At 42.1% G+C, this 19,313-nt stretch overlaps 2 protein-coding genes across 2 annotated transcripts; both read right to left on the reverse strand.

Moving 5' to 3' along the window:
- Positions 1 to 953: 953 nt before the first annotated feature.
- On the reverse strand, positions 954 to 6,021 carry LOC114440132 (transmembrane protease serine 9-like). Its single transcript, XM_028412428.1, has 10 exons — positions 5,947 to 6,021; positions 5,083 to 5,103; positions 4,802 to 4,961; positions 4,364 to 4,635; positions 3,845 to 3,990; positions 3,461 to 3,764; positions 2,621 to 2,789; positions 2,267 to 2,520; positions 2,074 to 2,171; positions 954 to 1,994 (listed from the first exon to the last, which is right to left on the reverse strand). The coding sequence occupies exons 1-10, from the start codon at positions 5,999 to 6,001 to the stop codon at positions 1,671 to 1,673; spliced, it is 1,803 nt and encodes a 600-aa protein (XP_028268229.1). The 5' UTR covers positions 6,002 to 6,021; the 3' UTR covers positions 954 to 1,670.
- Positions 6,022 to 9,259: 3,238 nt separating this feature from the next.
- fus (FUS RNA binding protein) lies at positions 9,260 to 18,801 on the reverse strand. The gene is made up of 15 exons (XM_028412320.1): positions 18,702 to 18,801; positions 18,023 to 18,047; positions 17,683 to 17,861; positions 17,417 to 17,591; positions 16,943 to 17,166; positions 16,677 to 16,869; positions 13,930 to 13,964; positions 11,499 to 11,540; positions 11,308 to 11,417; positions 11,092 to 11,221; positions 10,908 to 11,006; positions 10,601 to 10,742; positions 10,407 to 10,504; positions 10,084 to 10,216; positions 9,260 to 9,956 (listed from the first exon to the last, which is right to left on the reverse strand). Exons 1-15 carry the CDS (start codon positions 18,712 to 18,714, stop codon positions 9,917 to 9,919), a joined length of 1,638 nt encoding a protein of 545 aa, XP_028268121.1. The 5' UTR covers positions 18,715 to 18,801; the 3' UTR covers positions 9,260 to 9,916.
- Between the last annotated feature and the right edge of the window lie 512 nt (positions 18,802 to 19,313).

Below are 19,313 nucleotides of genomic sequence, written 5' to 3' on the forward strand. Positions count from 1 at the left end.
TGGAAGTTCAGGTGTGTAAAACGACTCAGACTGCAGGGAGCTGTGGTGTTTGGACAGGATAACGACCCTTTGATGTTATTGGACGAGTAGAACTTGGAGTGAAGATTCCTGGGAATAGATGGAAGCACTGCATTGTATGTGGTAGAAAGATGATGTCTGAGTCCACCACCTCTGTCAAGGGAAGGTTTTTCTGATTTAACATAGATACTTCTTTGACTCCTCTTTCAAACCATCTGTCCTCTCTGTCCAAAATGTGGACATTATTGTCCTCAAAGGAGTGCCTATTCTCTTTGAGGTGGAGGTGAACAGCTGAGTCCTGTCCTGTGGAGGTGGCTCTCCTGTGCTGAGCCATTCATCTGTGGAGTGGCTGTTTAGTTTCAACATGTACAGATCAGAGCATTTCTCACTGCACTGGACTGCATATGCCACATTACTTTGCTTCTCAGTGGGTGTGTTGTCCTTAGGTTGGACCATGTTCTGTCTTAGTGTAGTCACAGGGTTTAAAGTGGACCCAGAAGTTGTGGTTGTTGAAAATCCTCCAGCATTTCTCTTATACTCCTAAAACATATATGAGGATGGTTTCTGGTGAATGGAATACAAACCTGTATTCCACCAAGCGGTTAGAACTAATGAAGCTGCTTATCAGAGCAGTGAAAGACCTAAGAGAAACTGTACAAGTCGCTTTAAGCTCTTGAATGCAAATGACTTGACTCGTAAAAGACGCTGTGTGTATATTGATATGTAGATGACTGCATTCACAGGTCAGCCAAGGTCTCTGTGCACAGTCCTGGGGTGCCACCTCCACTGTTTTATCTTTGGCGAGCTCCAGGTTGGTGTCCTTGTTGTTGTTTAGCCTCCCAGCTGTATGCTGACTCGTCATGGATGAGAAAAAAAACAACCATTTTAAACCACATGTGAGTAACTGTACACAGTTCAAGAGTTCAAGAGTTCTTTCTTTAATATTGCAGTTATTAATTAAAAAATATTCTCCCAAATGTACAATTACAATAAAGCAAAAGTGCCACTTAATCATATTAAGTGAGGGATTTTCACCACGTTTGTATTCCCCTGTTAAGACACAAAAACCCTTTCAAAGAAAATAATCCTCAGTTGCAGTGCAGCTAGTATTTTAGTGCAAATACTGTTGTGAACATTAAGTGCATTATCACTGATATGAGGTAGAAGATGGACAGGCTAATCAATGGCACAATATTTCTGGGACAGTCACAGACTGCACAAAAAATAGATTAGAAAATTATGTAATATAATGATTTCACATTATCATCATACTCAGTTAAAAACATATAGAAATGTTGATCCAGATATGGTTATGATCTCTGTAGCTTCTAAAACCATGAAAGGCTGTAATGCTAGGCTACATATTCAAACATTTAGGCAGTGCAGATTAACAGCTTCTTCATTTTATAACCACATTGTTATATCCATCTTGGAGGGTTGATCCCACATTATAGCTAATGTGAGCTGGAGTTAAATGGAATACAACTGTGAATACTCTGGCCATGAACATGTGCGGTTGTTTAAACTTTTCTCTGTTATTTAAAACATGAAGTTCACACTAGAGAAGAAACGAGTACAGTACTAAAGTACCAAAAAGATGGCTCACATTAATTTGCACATTTTACATCATGTAAATCAAGTAAATTCGGGTTTTATTCCAACACTTGGAGACCCAAGATGAGGAACAAGAGATGGAAGAAGAAGAACAAGAGGGAGTGAGCAGCAGTGCCACTGATGGTGATCCCATTATTGGACGGTGAGGTCGTGCTGACAGTGGTGGTGTCATTGGTGGTTGTAGCTGGAGACAAAAGTGACCCCAGTGTCTGTTTCAGGAAGGTGTTGAAGCGACTCAGTCTAGTGAAGGCCATCACTGTTTCAGCTCGTGTTCGAGTGGTGGAGTTGTTCACAGGTGATAACACGACTGCCTGGAACCAAGAGCCGTCCTGCTTACACATCAACGGGCCGCCAGAGTCGCCCTGAATGAAGAGCCAAAAGGTTTCCATGTATATTTACATATATAAAACCAAATGTATACACATATGTGTCTTTATTTACCTGCTCAAGTGTGAAAGCTGCTGTACAAATGCTTTCACTCTGTGATGTGTTGCCACAATTTAGCACAGAGGTCTGAAACGCCTGCAGAAGTTCCTCCACTAAAGTTGTGAAAGACAAGACATTGTGACAGCTAACATCTGGTCTACATATTGAATCTCAATCTCGATTGTCAGCCTCTGTGCCGTAGACTCACCTCCTCCTCGCCCTGAGCTCCAGCCAGCAGCCCAACATGTCGAGCCCACCGCAAACGTTCGCCCATTGTCCACACAGATGGGCTGGATGTAGTCAGACAGGGGGGGTTTGGATGACAAATGCAGCACTGCTACATTTGATCCGGTCAGGTTGCTCAGAGTAATGTTTGCCACATTCCGCGTCACCTCAAAGGGGTTGGATCCGTTCTGCTTCAAACGACCCAACACGACAGTCCACTCAGATGCTGCAGTAGAACTGTGGAAGATGAGATGTACTGAATTAGAAGTGAACAGACAAAACATGATGGCTGGTCTCAGTGGTGTCATCATTCCCCTTAGACTCTTCTGTGACTCACTTTGAGAAGCAGTCAGCGTTGCTCAGCACAGAATCCACAGCCACCAGAGTCCCACCACAAACATGTCTTCCATTCTTTTGCAGACTCGCCACCCAAGGCCACTGGCCAGCTGTCACCGAGGTTCCCCCAACAGAACCAGAGTTCAAAGGAGCCTGTCCACAGACCACCGCTGGAGGGACGGTGACCCAAAGAAAAGTTTTCAAAGAAGCAGAAATTCATTTGTATTATTCCAAAGTAAGTTAGGTAATACATGTACATTGCTGTCTGGACATGAAGACTCACGTTTTGGTGTGGTGGTTGGAGGCAGGGTGGTTGTTGTTGTGGTGGTTGAAAGCAGGGTGGTTGTGGTGGTGGTTGGAGGCAGGGTGGTCGTGGTGGTGGCTGGAGGCAGGGTGGTCGTGGTGGTGGTTGGAGGCAGGGTGGACGTGGTGGTGGTGGTGGCTGGAGGCAGGGTGGACGTGGTGGTGGTGGTGGCTGGAGGCAGGGTGGTCATGGTGGTGGTGGTGGCTGGAGGCAGGGTGGTCGTGGTGGTGGTCGGAGGCAGGGTGGTCGTGGTGGTGGTGGCTGGAGGCAGGGTGGTCATGGTGGTGGTCGGAGGCAGGGTGGTCGTGGTGGTGGTGGCTGGAGGCAGGGTGGTCGTGGTGGTGGTTGAAGGCATGGTGGACGTGGTTGTGACTGAAGGTAGGGTGGTTGTGGTGGTGGTTGGAGGTAGGGTGGTCGTGGTGGTGGTTGGAGGCAGGGTGGTCGTGGTGGTGGTTGGAGGCAGGGTGGACGTGGTGGTGGTTGGAGACAGGGTGGACGTGGTGGTGGTTGGAGACAGGGTGGTCGTGGTGGTGGTTGGAGGCAGGGTGGTCGTGGTGGTGGTTGGAGACAGGGTGGTTGTTGTTGTAGTGGGAGTGGTGGTTGGGACTGGCGGCAGGCCTGGACAGGTGACGCTGAGGTCACTGTCAGTCCCAGAAGACGCGAAGGAGATAAAGCCCGGTTGGTTGGTAGAGATTTGGCTGTTAATCCAGGTCCGGTACTCTGACACTCTGGTGTAGACTCCTGGAAAATTGGGTTTAGCACAGCCATTTCCAAAACTCACAATTCCCCCCTGAATCCAGCGACCATCCTGCTTGCTCACCAGCGGACCCCCTGAATCCCCCTGAAGGACAGAAGCATTTTAAGGAGGTGAGGAGAAATGTTTACAAGACACAAGAACCTGACACGAACACAAACATTTACCTGACAGGAGTCCTTCCCTCCAGCACGTAACCCTGCACACATCATGTTGGTGGTGATTCCACCCACTCCATAGTCACAGTTACACTGTCTGTTGCCCACAATTGGCACCTGTACCTCCATTAGATTTTGTGGGGAAGGAAGGGAAACTAAGAGGGAAGAGGAGACACAAATGTAAATTCATAAACTACAAATCTGGCCTGTAACAGTAAACCAAAGAACTACAAGTTAGCTCTTCAGAAGGCATTAGCACTAAGTCCAAGTAAAGTCATAGAGTAAAGGTAAAATGTTTGACATTTTAATGCAGTTCTGAAGGTTTCCAGTTGGTGGCAGGACCATACGGAGACAGATGCCCGGCCTGCACCCACTACATGCTGCTCTGTGAACAGAACGTCCTGGAAATGTCCTGCTTTCCTGAAATGAAGTAAGTGGGTAGCTCACAGAGCGACCCATCAACAGCAGGTAACCTTAGCTTGCCTAGCTATTTATTCAGTAAGTACAGTAAAACAGGTTATGACCAACCTCCACTTCCAATGTTCCCCCAGCCGGTGACCCAGGTGTCAATGCCGCTGTAGAAGGTGCTGTCTGATGCTGCCAGACAGACGGGCGCGATGTAGGTGGTGAAAGTCACCGCTGAGGAGAGCCTCAGGAGGGCGATGTCATTATCATTTGTGCCAGAGTTGTAACTGGGATGAATGATGATCTGACTGAGTGTCTGGGACACCTCGTTGCTGTTTGTTCCTTGCTGGCTCTGACGACCTAGATACACAGTTATACTGCTTGGAGCGGGCGACCTGAGAGTCACAAACAGACACCACAAATGTGTTATTCAGTGTCCAATGTGTGCACATGTCTGCATGTGCACACATTGCACAGTCTAAAATGATATATGAATGTGATACATACGAAGATAGACCTGAGCAGGAAGGAGAAGACACGTTGTCCTTGGTATTTACTCACCCTGGGAAACAGTGAGCAGCAGTCAGCACCCATTCACTGTTAATCAGAGATCCTCCACAGAAGTGAGACCCTTTATGCAGGCTGGCCTGCCAGGGCCAGCTGCCTTCTGGGGCCACCGCTCCTCCCACTATCCTGGTGTTGAGGCTTGGCCTGCCACAGACTGAGGAGAGAAATATTGATAATATGAAACTATTTTTATTTAACACCTGTCTCAGTGATGTGTGTAAAATGTGACAAATAGCCAAAGAACGTCAATCATTATCCACAGAAACGTTTCTTACCGGACAGCTGTGCTTTAGCCTCTGAAAGAACAGACAGAGAAGAAACAAAAGTCAAATGACAAACATCGATGGAGGACATGATGCTAACATACTTTGCATACGTTTATGTTCTAAGACTCATCTTTTACAAACGTAAACCTCATCACATGTGCTAACAGACGGCAGATGAGGAGGTATTCACTGACTGATGAGCTATGGAAATATATTGTCTACATGACAACATGGCATGCATGTTTCACTACTGTTGTTAAATAGTACTAATACTCCTGTATACTATACTGTCACTATCACTACTTATACTGCTGTTTTTTCTACTACTATAATATAATAATAATAATAATCATAAAACAAAAATAAATATAAATACATTTTTTTAAATAACTGCATTAACATGGCAGTTTAACACCACTTCTGCAAGATTTTAATGTAAAGTTGAAGTAAAAATAGAGAAAAGTCTTCTCTAAATGATGAAGTGAGGGTATCAAACTTTTAGAATCATTTTTTTCATTGTGTTGAGTGTATGCCGATAACATGTCTAATTAATACAAAATTGGATCCTGATGAACTTTAATCATGAGCTTTACATCATAACACAGTGATTTTTGTGACATTATCACAAAATGATGCAGCGATACAGTGTATGCACACAATGGTTGATTCAAACTCTCCTCAGACTAAGTCCTGAATCAAGTGTTGAAATGAACATTTTTAACACATTAAATCCTCACAAATACATGTCATATACATTAGGAGAGTCTTTGAATCCTGCTGCTATTATTTATTTAAAGTAAAGCATTAATATAAATGTACGTCCTCCTCAGTGACACTGGCTCACCAGGTGTGTGCAGTAAACAGGACTCTTACCTTGTGTCAGCAGCATCAGCACAGACACCAGACAGACGACTTTGTAGAGAGCCATTACTGAAAGTACACAACAGCAGCGCTGCTCCAGCATAAATACACTGTCTTTCTCTTCCCATTGCCACAAATACAAACACACCCTTTTCTTACCTGCTCAACAACATTCTTGATGAACTTCAATCAGATAAGCAAATAAACCATTTTTTACCTCAGCTGTGTGTAGTTGGTTACAACATATTTTACACCTCGAAGGTGTTTTCAGATATTTTACATACACATGTTAAATAATCTGTCACATTTATCCTGACATGATATATAGTTTATATTTTACCTTTGTTACTTAGCACAAGAAATGACTGCAGCTCATAATGCCTACGTATTACTGCACTTTGCAAAGTAAATTTTATTGAAATGTAGATATTCTACAACATATTCTACAGTGCAACAACATAGAAATTGTATTAGAGTCCATGAGTGTAGCCACTGTATTACTTACATGGTTTCTGGCTGATAGCACGGTTCTTTTGTTCTTGAATCATTGGGTCACGTAGTGACAGGGATGGATTTAGTTTCTACACCCTAAATGTTCCAAGAAATGAGCTGAAAACAACAGCTGCCTGGCAGGAAGGAAAACTATGATGTGAAGCAATCAGAAAAATATCACCATCACTTAACACACTGCCAGGTAAACTGAGCTGGTTTTAAAGGAGAAATATTCAAGAAAATGAAAAGGTACTAAAGACCTGCTGCTTTATACACAGTCAGTTAACATCAAGTCTTTCACATGGCGCGTTTATACAAAGAGGATGCTTTTGTTCCCTCCACATGGATTCATCTTGTTTATGACATGAAACATGCACCACAGCTCTGTTATTGGACGTAACACAGAGGTGAATGAATGAAGTCAATTCATCTTTGATCATCCATTCATGTCCGCTGACAGCTGGGCAGAGAGACAGCGCCTCACAATGAGTCTGCTGCCGTCTCTGGAATCAACAGGTGCCACTGTATCCAGCTTCCTGTTAACATCAGAATGCTGAACTCCAGCTATTGTTGGTTTCATCAGATATGAACTGTGGAACTGTAAAAAAATAACTCCACAATGAGCAAACATCACAGTTTGGATCACATGAACAACAACAAGCAAGAGTTAAAACCACTCAGTCAACAATGCATTGTGTTGTAATGTTGTCTATGTTTATGTGACATATGTAATGTTAGCCCCCCACAACTGTTAAATAATAATAATCATTCTTATAAAAGGCTACACAACAATTTGCTGAACCTACGTGCTTTTCCTCGAATTGACTCATTATGTAACTTGAACTGGACGTGATGTGGTGTTTACAGTAATCCTGTAAACGTGCATTCTATATATTCACCATTCATGTGAAGCAGTAAAGACTACAGACCTGTGGGATTTCTCACAGGAGTAAAATGACATTGTATGCATTACAATGTCAACGTAAGGTTTAAGGAAACTAGAATCCCTTTTATGTCGTCTGGAATGCTTTTTTTTTCTTCTTCTAGCAACACACATAATGTTTTGTCATGTGCTGGCAAACTGGATCTGCCAGTTGGGGCTTATAGATGCTCAGATTAACAAGGAAGTACGTTTGTACCCGTAGGTCATACTGTACGTGTGCAAAAGTGCAAAGTCATTTTGGGGAGCGCGACAGTCCACACTGGCTGAACTATTGACCATGACAGATCAAGTACTGCAGCTCACGAGTTTAAAAGCACCTAAAGAGGATTTAAACAAATAATCTTGGTCAAATTAACAGTTTGCCAGAGTCAGAAACAAAAAATATTAGAAAGAGATTAAACAGAATAAAAGAGGACACCACTCATTATGTAACACTGCTCTGTTATGATCAGCACCATGGATTTGATTATTTCCAGTCAATAGGAAGATCATATGCCCTGTATATGTCTGTGGAGTATTGAGTGGGCGTGGTTACTTTGTAAGAGCGTCACAGAACTCATTGTGCATTGTGTCACTGTGCAGGAATTCAAAGGTTCCAAGTTTTATCTTGGCCTGAAAATGTTGCAGTTGAAGAAAGAGCCATGCAGTTGTGTAGTCGTAGTAGCAGTGGCTACTTGACCACGATATAGAGATGATACTGAATGACACGAGATACTTCTGTCAGGATGTGAACTGCAGAGAGGTGAGGTTAGGAAACTGAAGGTGTAATTTACACAGAAAGCTCTGAGTGGGAACATACAGACATTAATCATAAATCACAAACAGCAGGTGAGCTTCGCCCAGAGGAAGTGTTTCTTTGAGGGGTGTGGCTGCTGTCCATCAGCAAAGTGTGGGCAGTCACAGGCTAATGTGACAGAGATGGATGGATTTTATTGACTTAAATAGGCTAAATATTGATTTTTTTTCGGATTTCCCCTGATGAGTAAACACTGAACACATCCACATGAATCAGCCTCTTCTGTCAGCTGACTGTTTTTTTCCTCTTTCAATCGTCGTTCCTTCACATAGCTGCAGGCAAACTGTCTTTTACAAACAACACAACAAAAGACTTTTAACAAAGCTTTTTATACTTCACACATGTACTGCTCATTTTTAGAACTTACACAACAGTGTTACAATTCACTGTTAAAGTACAAAGTAGTAAAGTTTTTGTTATTTTTAGATTATAGGGGGGGTTTGTAACTGTAAATGGATAAGCTTACACTGCACCCTTTAAGCTGCTGCTTTTTGTAATTCTATATCCATGCAGGACAGTGGCAAGGTAACAGAAATCTTACTGTCATCACTGTCATCTGTGACTGTCACAGCGTGCCAAGTTCAAACAGGAGTGGCAGCCAAAAAAAATGCTTTAAACAAGAATGAATGCAGGTCAGCCAAATGATGTCGGGAAGGAACCTGCACCAGTGCCACGACTCGCAGGACTCTTTATGGTAACAGAACACTTTTCACATATTAAAGTTCAACATTGCTGAAAAATATTAATAAAATATTAATAAAACGGCCTCCAAATTTCCCTGAGCTCTAAAAGCTTGTCGCTTTGAAGGACAAAGGAAGCTTTGAACAACACCCTGCTCTTAGCTACACTGTCCGTCACTTCTGACACTTGAGCTGCATCCCATCAGCAGTTCTCTGCAGAGTCATATTTAGAAAGAACCACAGATGCACCCATTATTTTAATAACACTTTCATTTGAAAACCGGTACAATGAGCACAAAACAAAAACTTATGAGAATCATAAATACACTTATCAACTAAAAATAAACACAGCTGTGGAAACGGGGCCTAATTTACAAAACAGTTTCACTTTGTTTTGGTGTCATGTGAATCTTTTGGCAGGTGCAGCGGCGGTACAAGACAAACAAGTTCCTAAGTTGATGACATGTTTAATTTCACCAGTAAAATGGAAAGAAAAAAAAAAACAGAAGCGATGCTGCCTGCCTAATTGTAGACATCGACAATATTACACAAGCGCTTTCAGTACTAGAAGTAGAGCTGGTGTGTTGCAAAGTCGTACATGAATTAAGTGCAAACAAAGATTTAAGAAATGGACATTTTAGGCTCTTTCTCAGCAGCAATGTTCAAATATGAAGAGGTTTGGTCTGAAGATCTTGTTCACCTTTCTTCAATGTTAAGCTATTCTCTACAGTTTATTTGCTGTAAGAGATCACGACAAAATAATAATAGTTAGTTATACCTGCCACAGTCGCAGAGTTGTTTCCAGTGAAGGTGCTGGTGAGGAAAATTTCACAGTCAACAGGACTGATGGGCAAATATAGGACATGACACTTTTCTTTAGATTTTTTTTAAATGAGGCCCCACTCAGGAGAAAAGAAAATGAGCATGGACGTGTACAAAAGGAGTCACAAGAACGAACACACTGAATCTAAAGGATGTCAGAGTTATATATAAATGGTGAAAGGTGGAGGGGAGGGGTGGTGGACGGGGGAGCACACATGGGTCTTTGTACTTGAGGTTGGAGGGGCTGATTTAGTAGGGACGGCCCCGCCGCTCCTGCCTGCGGTCACCCCTGGAAAATGACGATACAATCATAAGCTCAAGAGCCCAGCGATGCTGTGTCCAGATCTTCTAAGAAATGGAAATGTTTTAATGCTACACTTCATATTAGTGAATTTGAAACTTTGATTGTATCTGACCTGGCATCCATCTTGCCTGGGCTGTATCCTCCCCGGTCGCCTCCTCGGCCTCCTCTGAAGCCACCACGGTCACCACCCCGGCCCCTGAAGCCGCCCCGGTCAAATCCTCCTCTGCGGTCTCCTCCGAAACCTCCTGTCAGAACAACAAGGTGATAATTTGTAAGCTGCTTCTTACCATGTTTGACCCTGAGGCGAGAATTCAGCCTGCGGACAAACATGTCCGAGCTTCAGACTGTCACTGTGGGGGGTAAAGGCTACTTTCATCAGCAGTATATACTGATTCTAATGCTGTAATTAATGTGATTTATTAATGCGAGTCTAACCTCTTTCCACAGGGGGCATTCTGCCAGTATCATCAGGTTTAGGAGCCTTGCACTGGTTGCACTCATTACGCCACGAGAAGTTCAGGTTGCCACAGTTGCTGATGAGAGATGTGCAGAAAGGACACTTGGTAATGCACTGTTAAAAACATAATCCAGTCCTACAATAAGTGGAATCAACCAGATCTGAAACTCACGGGTTAGAACACTTCCAGTCGCCGGCTCTCTGCTGTCCTCCTCCACCTCCTCCTCCTCCTCCTCCTCCTCCACCACTGCCTCCATTGCTTCCTGGGAAACCACCACCTCGACCCCCTCCGAATCCCCCACGACCCATAGGACCTGCACAGATCGAAACATCACATCTGTGAGTTATGATAGTGGAACCTATAAACACTGTGAATACATATACATTACATGTTTAATTGCAAACAGAGAGCATTTTATGTTTTTGTTTTGTTTCTGAAAGTCGCGACTGACTGACGTCCTTGTTAATAAGTGGGTCACCTCCTCGTCCTCGTCCTCCCCTCATACCGCCTCTGCCTCCAAAGTCAGCTCTGCGGGTTGCAAAGGACACCTTAATTGGATTTCCATTAAAGTCCTTTCCTAGGAGAGGGTCAAAGCACATGATGTGAGGTAAGAAATTAATTAGCCTAAAGGACTGAAGGGCAGCTAAAAATCTACAACTCACCATCAAACCAGTCGATGGCCGCCTTGGCTGAGGGGGGGTCATCAAAGGAAACCGTGGCCTCGCCCTTCAGCTTGCCTGTCTCCCTCTCTGTGTATAGGTTTATCATGGGCAGGCCTGTCTTCTTATTGACCTAGGTCCAGGGATGAGTTACAAATTGGATTATGTCAAAGAGGACTGTCCAACTTAATGACTGAGCATGAAGCACCAGAAATCTACCTTAATGATCCCAATCTGCTTAAAGAAGTCAGCCACTGATTCAACAGTGTAGTCGTCTCCCAGGCCTTGAACAAAGATGGTGTTATTATCAGAGTTGTCCTGGTCCTGCACTGTTGGAGAAGACAACGAAACAGGATGTTAATGAGCAGCAAGAAGGTAGCAAGGTACTGGAAGGAGGAAAAACCACCTACTGAAGCTGGGTCCTCCATGTCCATGTCCTGAGTCTCTTGGTCCTTCAGAGAACAAAAAAAACACACATCAGCTGTAGAAAAGACAAGAAAAACCAGGCACGCAAATGAAAAGTTCCTTTCATTCAAACCTTCCCACGAAAACCATTATTAAGCTTGCATTCGCTGTGTCTCAACAGTGTCATCATTGCATGTTTTTTGGTAATTATCATGCTTCAGTGTCCTGAACAAGTGTACACAACAAGACTGTCCACATTACTGAGATACTGCCTTCAACTTGATCTCATCGTTTGCCATTTTATTGGTTTTGTGTAACTCTGACACTTCCTGCAGAGCCGTGTAGGTCGCACTCTCAAGTAAATGCACTTATGTTGATGCATTTCTTGATACATAATCAATCTTTACTTTTGTCACAATCACCACACTCTCTTTGAAATAAGTTCACCATATAATCCCCATGTTTTCTGTATGTGGAAATTCAGCTGACAGTCATCGGTCATTCAACACAAGTTGAATGACCGAGTTTTTAAATGTACCCAGCAAACATCTTGGAAATGAGACCTCCACGTTTATTATCCAGAGACCTTGACCGCACCTCTTTACCTGCTCAGAAAAAACTCAACTTCCAACTATCAGGTTCTCTGGTGTATTGAGTTCTGTCACCTTTTTGAAGATGCTGCTCACTGGCAGCGTCATTCACCAGAGCCTCTGCAATGATGAAATGAACCTTCATCAGAAGTCAGGGCCACACATCAATGCATCTGTTCAGGTAATAACTCTGGTGACTGTGACATCACACAGATTTCCACACTGATTGTTTTTTCTTTAAAGAATGTGACATGACTAACCAGTTCAGGCTGATGACTCACTGCTGTTGTTACAAAGCAGTTTGGGACACAACCAGGAAACAGTACCACCAAATAATAACTTAAGTATTCAACTCAGGTTACATTTATATACACCTAGGTTAAAAGATCTTATTACAATTTCATTTTTTCACCATTATTTTCACTCCACAGTCTACTGTTTTGGTTTAAACTCAAGTACAAAATTGAGTTTAAACCAAAACAACCCATTAAACCAATTTAAATTCCATTTAAAAGCATCAAAATGGGCTTTTGTTTTCTTACATTTAATCTTTAGTTGTTCTGTATCTGGGGTCTGTGACACTCAACAAACCTAGGATTAGAAGATTTATATAAGCAAACTACTGTGGCCTTTCCCAGCAGACCACCACGAGGCAAAGCTCAGAAGAAGTTTCACTCCTCAGGCTATAGTGAACTCTGACATCTGTGTATGTTGACTGGTAAGGCACATTTTCAGTGAACCAGATGCACATTAGAAAGTTTGCACTTGTGTCGGTATATATTGGTATAGCTGAGCATACTCCATTAACATAATTACATAAATTAATTTATATTCATATATAATAATTATATTACACATCGTTTACCACTTTTTCTTAATTATTCAGTGCATATGTCATCTGCACAAGCAACATTGTCATATTGGTATCAGCATTATTGGCAGCCCTTTTGATGGATCACTCCACTCAACATAGATTAAAATGCTTCACTTTTATGGTGGAACATGTCACCATGGTACCCCCATGAAGCAGCTACTATAGATGATAATGCATCTGCAATCTGTCCCTGATTACACACACACACACAAAGTCTCACAACAGAAAACTGAAACATTAAATCGTTCTAATTTTCTCTCCACATACAACAGAGATGAAAGATTATTTCCACTTGGTCTTTTGTTCCAAATGGATTCCTGCGATGTTAAGAACCCAGAAGCCTTCCATTCATTTACACAAAAGGATGTTCCAGTTACAACCACTTAGTCACATTCCATAGCTGTGCAATCCGACCAGTTTTTACCACTGAACTCTCCGATAAGTACAGTAAACGTGAAACTTCCCTCAGGTGGTGCTGTTTCTCAAACCCTAAGTACCGGTACATAAATGGTTATTTCATCCATTTAATCTGCAACCAGCTGATCATTTTTTACTTTCTTGTGTTTTAATACACCCCTGACATCCATCCATCAAGTTCACATGCCATCAAACGCCTGAAGAGGAGCAGAGAAACTGCACGTAACACTATTATGTAGCATGTAACTCCCCCTACTGGAGCCACATGCAGGAAACACTGAACCACACAGGCTGTTCTTACCTGTGCAACACTATGCACATATTGGCTGAACACTGTTACCTTATATTGATATTTACAATCTTTGTAAACATCAACATGCTAGAGACTCATATTTTGTGTTTACACTGTAACGATCAGCTACTACACCACACACTGAAATGACCATAGCTTTTAATTCACTTAATGCTTTAAGTCCTGTTCTCTATTCCCTTTAGCTTTGACTCCTCAAGCTCTACAAACCTTTTTTTTTTGCTCAAGTGTTTTTGGTCACTTACCACCAAATTTATTGAATCCTCCTCGATCGCCCATTCTGATGAAGAGGAAGAGAAAAACGACACGCATTGAAGGATGGTGCCGACAGCGATTTCTCTCATTGGGTTGTGGGTAACCTTCACTCTCACAGTCTCTTCATTAAACCCACCCCTCTTTATCGGGACACTTGTCCTTCTGAACCCCTCTTTAATCTTACTCAGAGTCACCATCTTTCACCTCAAGGACAAGAGGCCAGTTTTAAGACCTTGTCTTTATGTTTACAAAAGAAACTGAAATTTGAAATTTGCACCCAGAAGTTCTGGTATGTACCATTTATTTCTTCGAGTCAACTCAAACATCAACACCTTTGAACCCTGAATGGGTGTTTTTTGTTGTTTTTAGGTCTCAGAAACCTTGACACAAATTGCAGCAAATCCCAGATGCTTGAGGTTTTCAGTTCTTCTTTCCTTAAATTATATAAAAAAAACTCTCAACTGTCAATAGAGACCCCCAAAATACATTTTCCCAAATGAAGGCCTAAAAGCAGAAAGCCAGTCTGGAGAGAAGGTAAAGGCCTAGGAGAAGATTCAAAGATTGATTAAAGCAGAGTATGACACAGTGATCCTGTAAGGGCTGGTTGGGAAGGTGGTACTAACAGATGGAAAGGCAGGCAGTTGTTATCTATCGTGGCAGGTTAGTTTGTGGGCTACAGTGTATGGCTCTGAATTTTGAAGAGGTTTGCTGCAACACTAATGGGAATAGTAGCTTTTAATAAAGTAACACCACATTGTTTTTCGGTTAATTAGTTTGTGCTTTTATAAACAATAAAATTGCTTCAGATAGTTTTAGACCTCTTCATTTAAACAGGATTTAAAATAAAATGATAATACTTCCTATCTAAAGATCAATTAAAAAAAATCAATCAGAAACCCAACACGATGTTCAGGGCGTCTGTGTGATAGAGGATAAAAACCATTTCTGAAGCTTTGAGTGCTCCAGCGCTCAGTGGGGTCAGTAATGGAAGAAGTCTGGTAAAATCTTCAGTTGACCAAATGCACAGATTACAGATTACAGATTACAGAGTGACAGACTGCAGCAACTGCATTTAGTCTGCTTAGTATTTATATTTTAAATACACCTGTTTGTCTCTTAGTGGAAATCCCCTCATCTTCTGTCTGCCGAGCTTCAGTCTGACGTTTAGTACTGAAGTAGGTGACTGATGGGGAAATATCTATTTTATGTTAAACTGACAACAAAACAAAATGTGTGAGAAAAAGTCGAGATCTGAATATTTACATGATAGGTTATCGTTTGTGATGTTAACATGTTACTTCCTTCTCGTCAGCTATTCAACTCTTCTGTCTCATTAAAGGACACTGATGATCCTTAAATACAGTGCTACATGCTGCATGAGTGAAATTAATCTAATGCATCTTTATCCGAGTTTGTCACCAACATTATGAGGTCAAAAAATATAGTGCAACCTCTAAAACGAAAACAAAAACATCAACTTACCCAAACCAGTATCTGCTTCATAGCTTCATTCATTCAGTGATGTTCTTGTTGTCTGTTTTGGGTTCATATTGATTTGACCAAAATCTATTTGCCTGTACTCTACGTTTAAACAAGGCTGCAGAATTTCCTTTTTTACTTAAGTGATCATTTTTGACAAATCATGTGGCTTTTGAATGCCACACCTTGTTGCAATGCTACAGAGAAACAGCCACATATTCATTCTCCAGCTGTGGGTCAGGCTGTTCAGCTTACCTGATCTTTGTGGTTTGAAGCTGGCAGAGTCTGCATGGAGTCATATGTACACAATGTCGTTTTTTAGTTGAGTAAAGAAGGAACAAGAGCACTAACTGGTTTTGTACAACGTACCAAATAAGTCAGACTTTCCATTCGACCATTAGGTTATATGCTGCATTTCACTTCACAGAGTTTGTTCGTTGTCTCTCTTTGAGGCAAACATTGGACTGTTAGACCAACAATTTCCCATTGAAATCTTTGCATTTGTGCCGGTAAATGGCACAGGTAGTAAGCTTATCATTGGGTTTATATATCTACAGCTTGTTTTAGCATCCAAGGAAAGTAATGTATTTTAAGACATGTTGTTGGCAACAGTTATCAGTGTTTGAGTATTGTTTGATGGCATAATTTCTCATGTTGTTTTGTAAATCTTCTTGAAGTTGATTTACTTGCACTCCATTTGGATGGAAAACTAGTTTTGAATGACAGTGAGGGAGGGGTTCACGTGTATGGTTTCAAACCGGATCAGAACTTGTCTGTTAACCACGGTCAGTCCAGCTGTGAAAGTCCTGAACCGAACGTTTAGTTAACGACTTCAAAAATGAATAAAAAAATGAATTTAAAAGGGCTGAGGGTACACTGTACATCATGACCTGCTCCTGTTAATAACCTTTGGGACTCCTATTAGTGATTCTTGTCCTGGTATTACATCAGAAACCTTTGTTAATTTCTTCACTCAGAGTTCTCTGTGCAGTACTGGGTTTGTATTTGTGTGTTCACATACAGCCCTAAAGACAAATGTCCGTGCAGTTCGCACTGCAGCCAGATAAATCACCTGCTTTGTGACAATTTAGCAACATCTAGGATGATTTGAGGCTATCTGCCTATATTTACGGTTCCATGTGGAACCAATGGAGAGGGTACAGTGACGTGCACCACAGTACTAAACTTCAGTGGGCTCCAGAATACCTTCTCTCACTGTATCAATAAGGTGAACAAGCAGAGGATTTTTAACACTTACCCCATGCCTCCTCTTCCTCTTGGTACACCTCTGCCGCCTCGGTCATAACCGCGATCAAATCCACCGCCACCACGTCCTCCAAATGCACCCCCACGGCCCCTGCCGCGGGCATCCGGACCTCCATAACCTCCCTCAGGTCCACCATAGCCACCACCTCCTCCACTACTCATTGGTGGGCTGTCCTCTCCATATTCTGAGAGAAATTTGAGACGATCAGACTTTGGAAAACAATTGCATGGATTACTTAAAATGGACATAATCCTTACCTCCACTCTGACCATACTGGCTCTGCTGACTGTAGCTTGGTGGAGGAGGGGAGTTGTAGCTTGGTGGCGGGTTGTAGTGACCTCCTCCATGTTGAGATGGTTGTTGGTGGCTCCCACTTCCACCATAGCCACCAGGTTGACCTCCACCACTGCCATAACCACTCCCACTCTGCCCACCACTCGGTGTCTGGTTGTAGCCAGAAGTTGGTGAGTCACCTTCATATCTGTTAAAAATGAGGAGAGTAGAAACATTAAAAGACTACAAAGTGCCAAAGCACATTCACAGCAACATAGGTCAATGGAAGAAAAAAACACAACCAGTGGCTCAAACAGCAGACATTTCTTATCTAGTTCTGTATTAGTAAAAACGGATGGAATCTGATTGTTGTTATTTCATCAGCCCAGAAACACTAACACTGGCCGAATGTGGCCTAAAGTTAGAAATGAAAGCATCATAAACAGGTGGTGTCCTACCCTGCAGAAGATGAAGGAGGAGGCTGCTGCTGGCTATAACCGGAGAAAGACGACTGCTGGTTGTAGCTCATGTTGGACGGCTGATTGCTGCTGTTATATGATCCAGGGCTGTAGGACGGACTGGAATGATTATACCCACCCCCGCTTTGGTTAGAGGGCTGAGAACCATATCCCCCTAGGAGAAAGCAAGAGACTTATAAGAAACTACACCGAAGTGTGTGACAGACAAATCTGAGTGTGGTTTTGTGGTTTTACTGAGTCGTTACCTGACTGGGGTTGATTGTAGCTGCCGTATCCTCCTTGGTTGTAGGAGCCTGAGCTGCTGTCAGAGCTCTGGTTGAAGCCTCCGTAGCCTTGCTGGCTGTAATTTTGGCCAGATGACTGACCATAGCCATGGTTGCCACCTCCACCTCCACCTCCACCACCTCCACCATAGGACCCATAGCTGAACAAAAATTAAAAAAGGTTAGAAACAATAAACACTTTTATCTTAATTTAATCTTTCTGTAAATAAACGTTTTCTCAAGAATACAAAATATTTTTAATTTTTAACACATTGTTTAAAATTCTGTAACAATAATCACATTATGAGCCATGTTCTCTTACCCTGGGCCAGAAGCTTGGGAATAATCTATGGACAAAACACAGCAGGTGACAATATTAAAGAAAGGTTTTGTTTTATAGTGTTAATCAAAACGTTGTTAAAATTGTATACTACTAATAAAAATGTGCCTGAACGAGATAATGAAACAGTTCAACAGTTCACGCTCAATTTATTTTAAATATAGACATAACACCAGGTACAGTTTAAATCCTGTCATCATCATACCTTAATTAGATAAATTGGTAGACTTTACATATCAGCAAAACAAAAAACATTTTATTCAGTGTCTGAAAAATAAACAATAAATAATTTTATTTGTTTTATTCCCTATTACGTCAAATAGTGTCTGCGCTGAGGGGCGGGGCTGCCTGCAGAAACTGGGTCAGTAGCACAATCAAGCTAGTAGCTGGCTAACAGTAAGCTAACAGCAAACAAAACAAACAGGCGCGTCCTCTCAAAGCAACATACGTCAGCGTTAACTGATATTATCTGTCAGAGTTTTCATCGTGACTTTACGTGGAAAATAAAATACTAACGCAAACGCTCGTGGTTTGATCACATTTTATCAGCTTAATTCATAGTTAGGTGCTAACACCTTGTCACCGGCTGCCATATTTAAATAAAGATGCATGCTAACGTATACATTGTTCGATTAATGTATATACGGGAGCTGTCTCTTACCGTTAGACGCCATCGATGCAGAGAAATTACCCCCTTTGACTGTGGACTCAAGATAAATGAATGATCCGAGCAAGGAGGATGCAGCAGCAGCGCCGAGATCTAAAAGTGATGCATGTGATGCGCTAATGTGTGTGTGTGTGTGTGTGTGTGTGTGTGTGTGTGTGTGTGTGTTAAGGGGGTGTGGACAGAGTGCCGATGGTGTTTTTAATGTCAGATTCATTTTGTAAACTTTAAAATGTATTTTTATTGTTTTGTTAAATAGTTGAAATAATTTTATGTTAACCTTTTTTAAGATGTCTTTTCCATTTCTAATCATTTTTGATATTTTCAGTGAAAATCTTTTCGGCACATTTAAGAGCTTGAAGCTGCTTGGAGACAAGTCCAACTGCCCTGCTTTATGTTCTTAATTGGAAATGACCTGAGTGTCTGAGAGTCTTCATCCACATGTACCTCCTGTGTTTCCGTAGCTCCTCCCATCCCGGTAGCGCCCAGGGTGGACCACTGTTGCAGTTCCTCCGGCACCAGCCAGAGTGCGCTATGCGGTATAGTTATTTCTCTTTAGCAGTAGTGACTGGTTACAGCTAATGGGACATGGAAGGAGTCAAGACAGAA

The sequence above is a fragment of the Parambassis ranga genome, chromosome 8, assembly GCF_900634625.1.
Source record: "Parambassis ranga chromosome 8, fParRan2.1, whole genome shotgun sequence".
NCBI lineage: Eukaryota > Metazoa > Chordata > Actinopteri > Ambassidae > Parambassis > Parambassis ranga.

Bases quoted from the DNA above. Each gene is read 5' to 3' on its own strand.
- fus (XM_028412320.1), bottom strand. The intron at 11,222-11,307 runs GTAGATTTCTGG...CCCTGGACCTAG, and splicing joins AGCAGATTGGGATCATTAAG to GTCAATAAGAAGACAGGCCT. The intron at 10,217-10,406 runs GTTAGACTCGCA...TTGTTCTGACAG, and splicing joins AATGCCCCCTGTGGAAAGAG to GAGGTTTCGGAGGAGACCGC.
- LOC114440132 (XM_028412428.1), bottom strand. From the start codon at position 6,001: ATGGCTCTCTACAAAGTCGTCTGTCTGGTGTCTGTGCTGATGCTGCTG. The intron at 5,104-5,946 runs GTAAGAGTCCTG...CTGTTCTTTCAG, and splicing joins GCTGATGCTGCTGACACAAG to AGGCTAAAGCACAGCTGTCC. The intron at 2,790-3,460 runs CAACCACCACCA...CCGTCCCTCCAG, and splicing joins CACCACGACCACCCTGCCTC to CGGTGGTCTGTGGACAGGCT.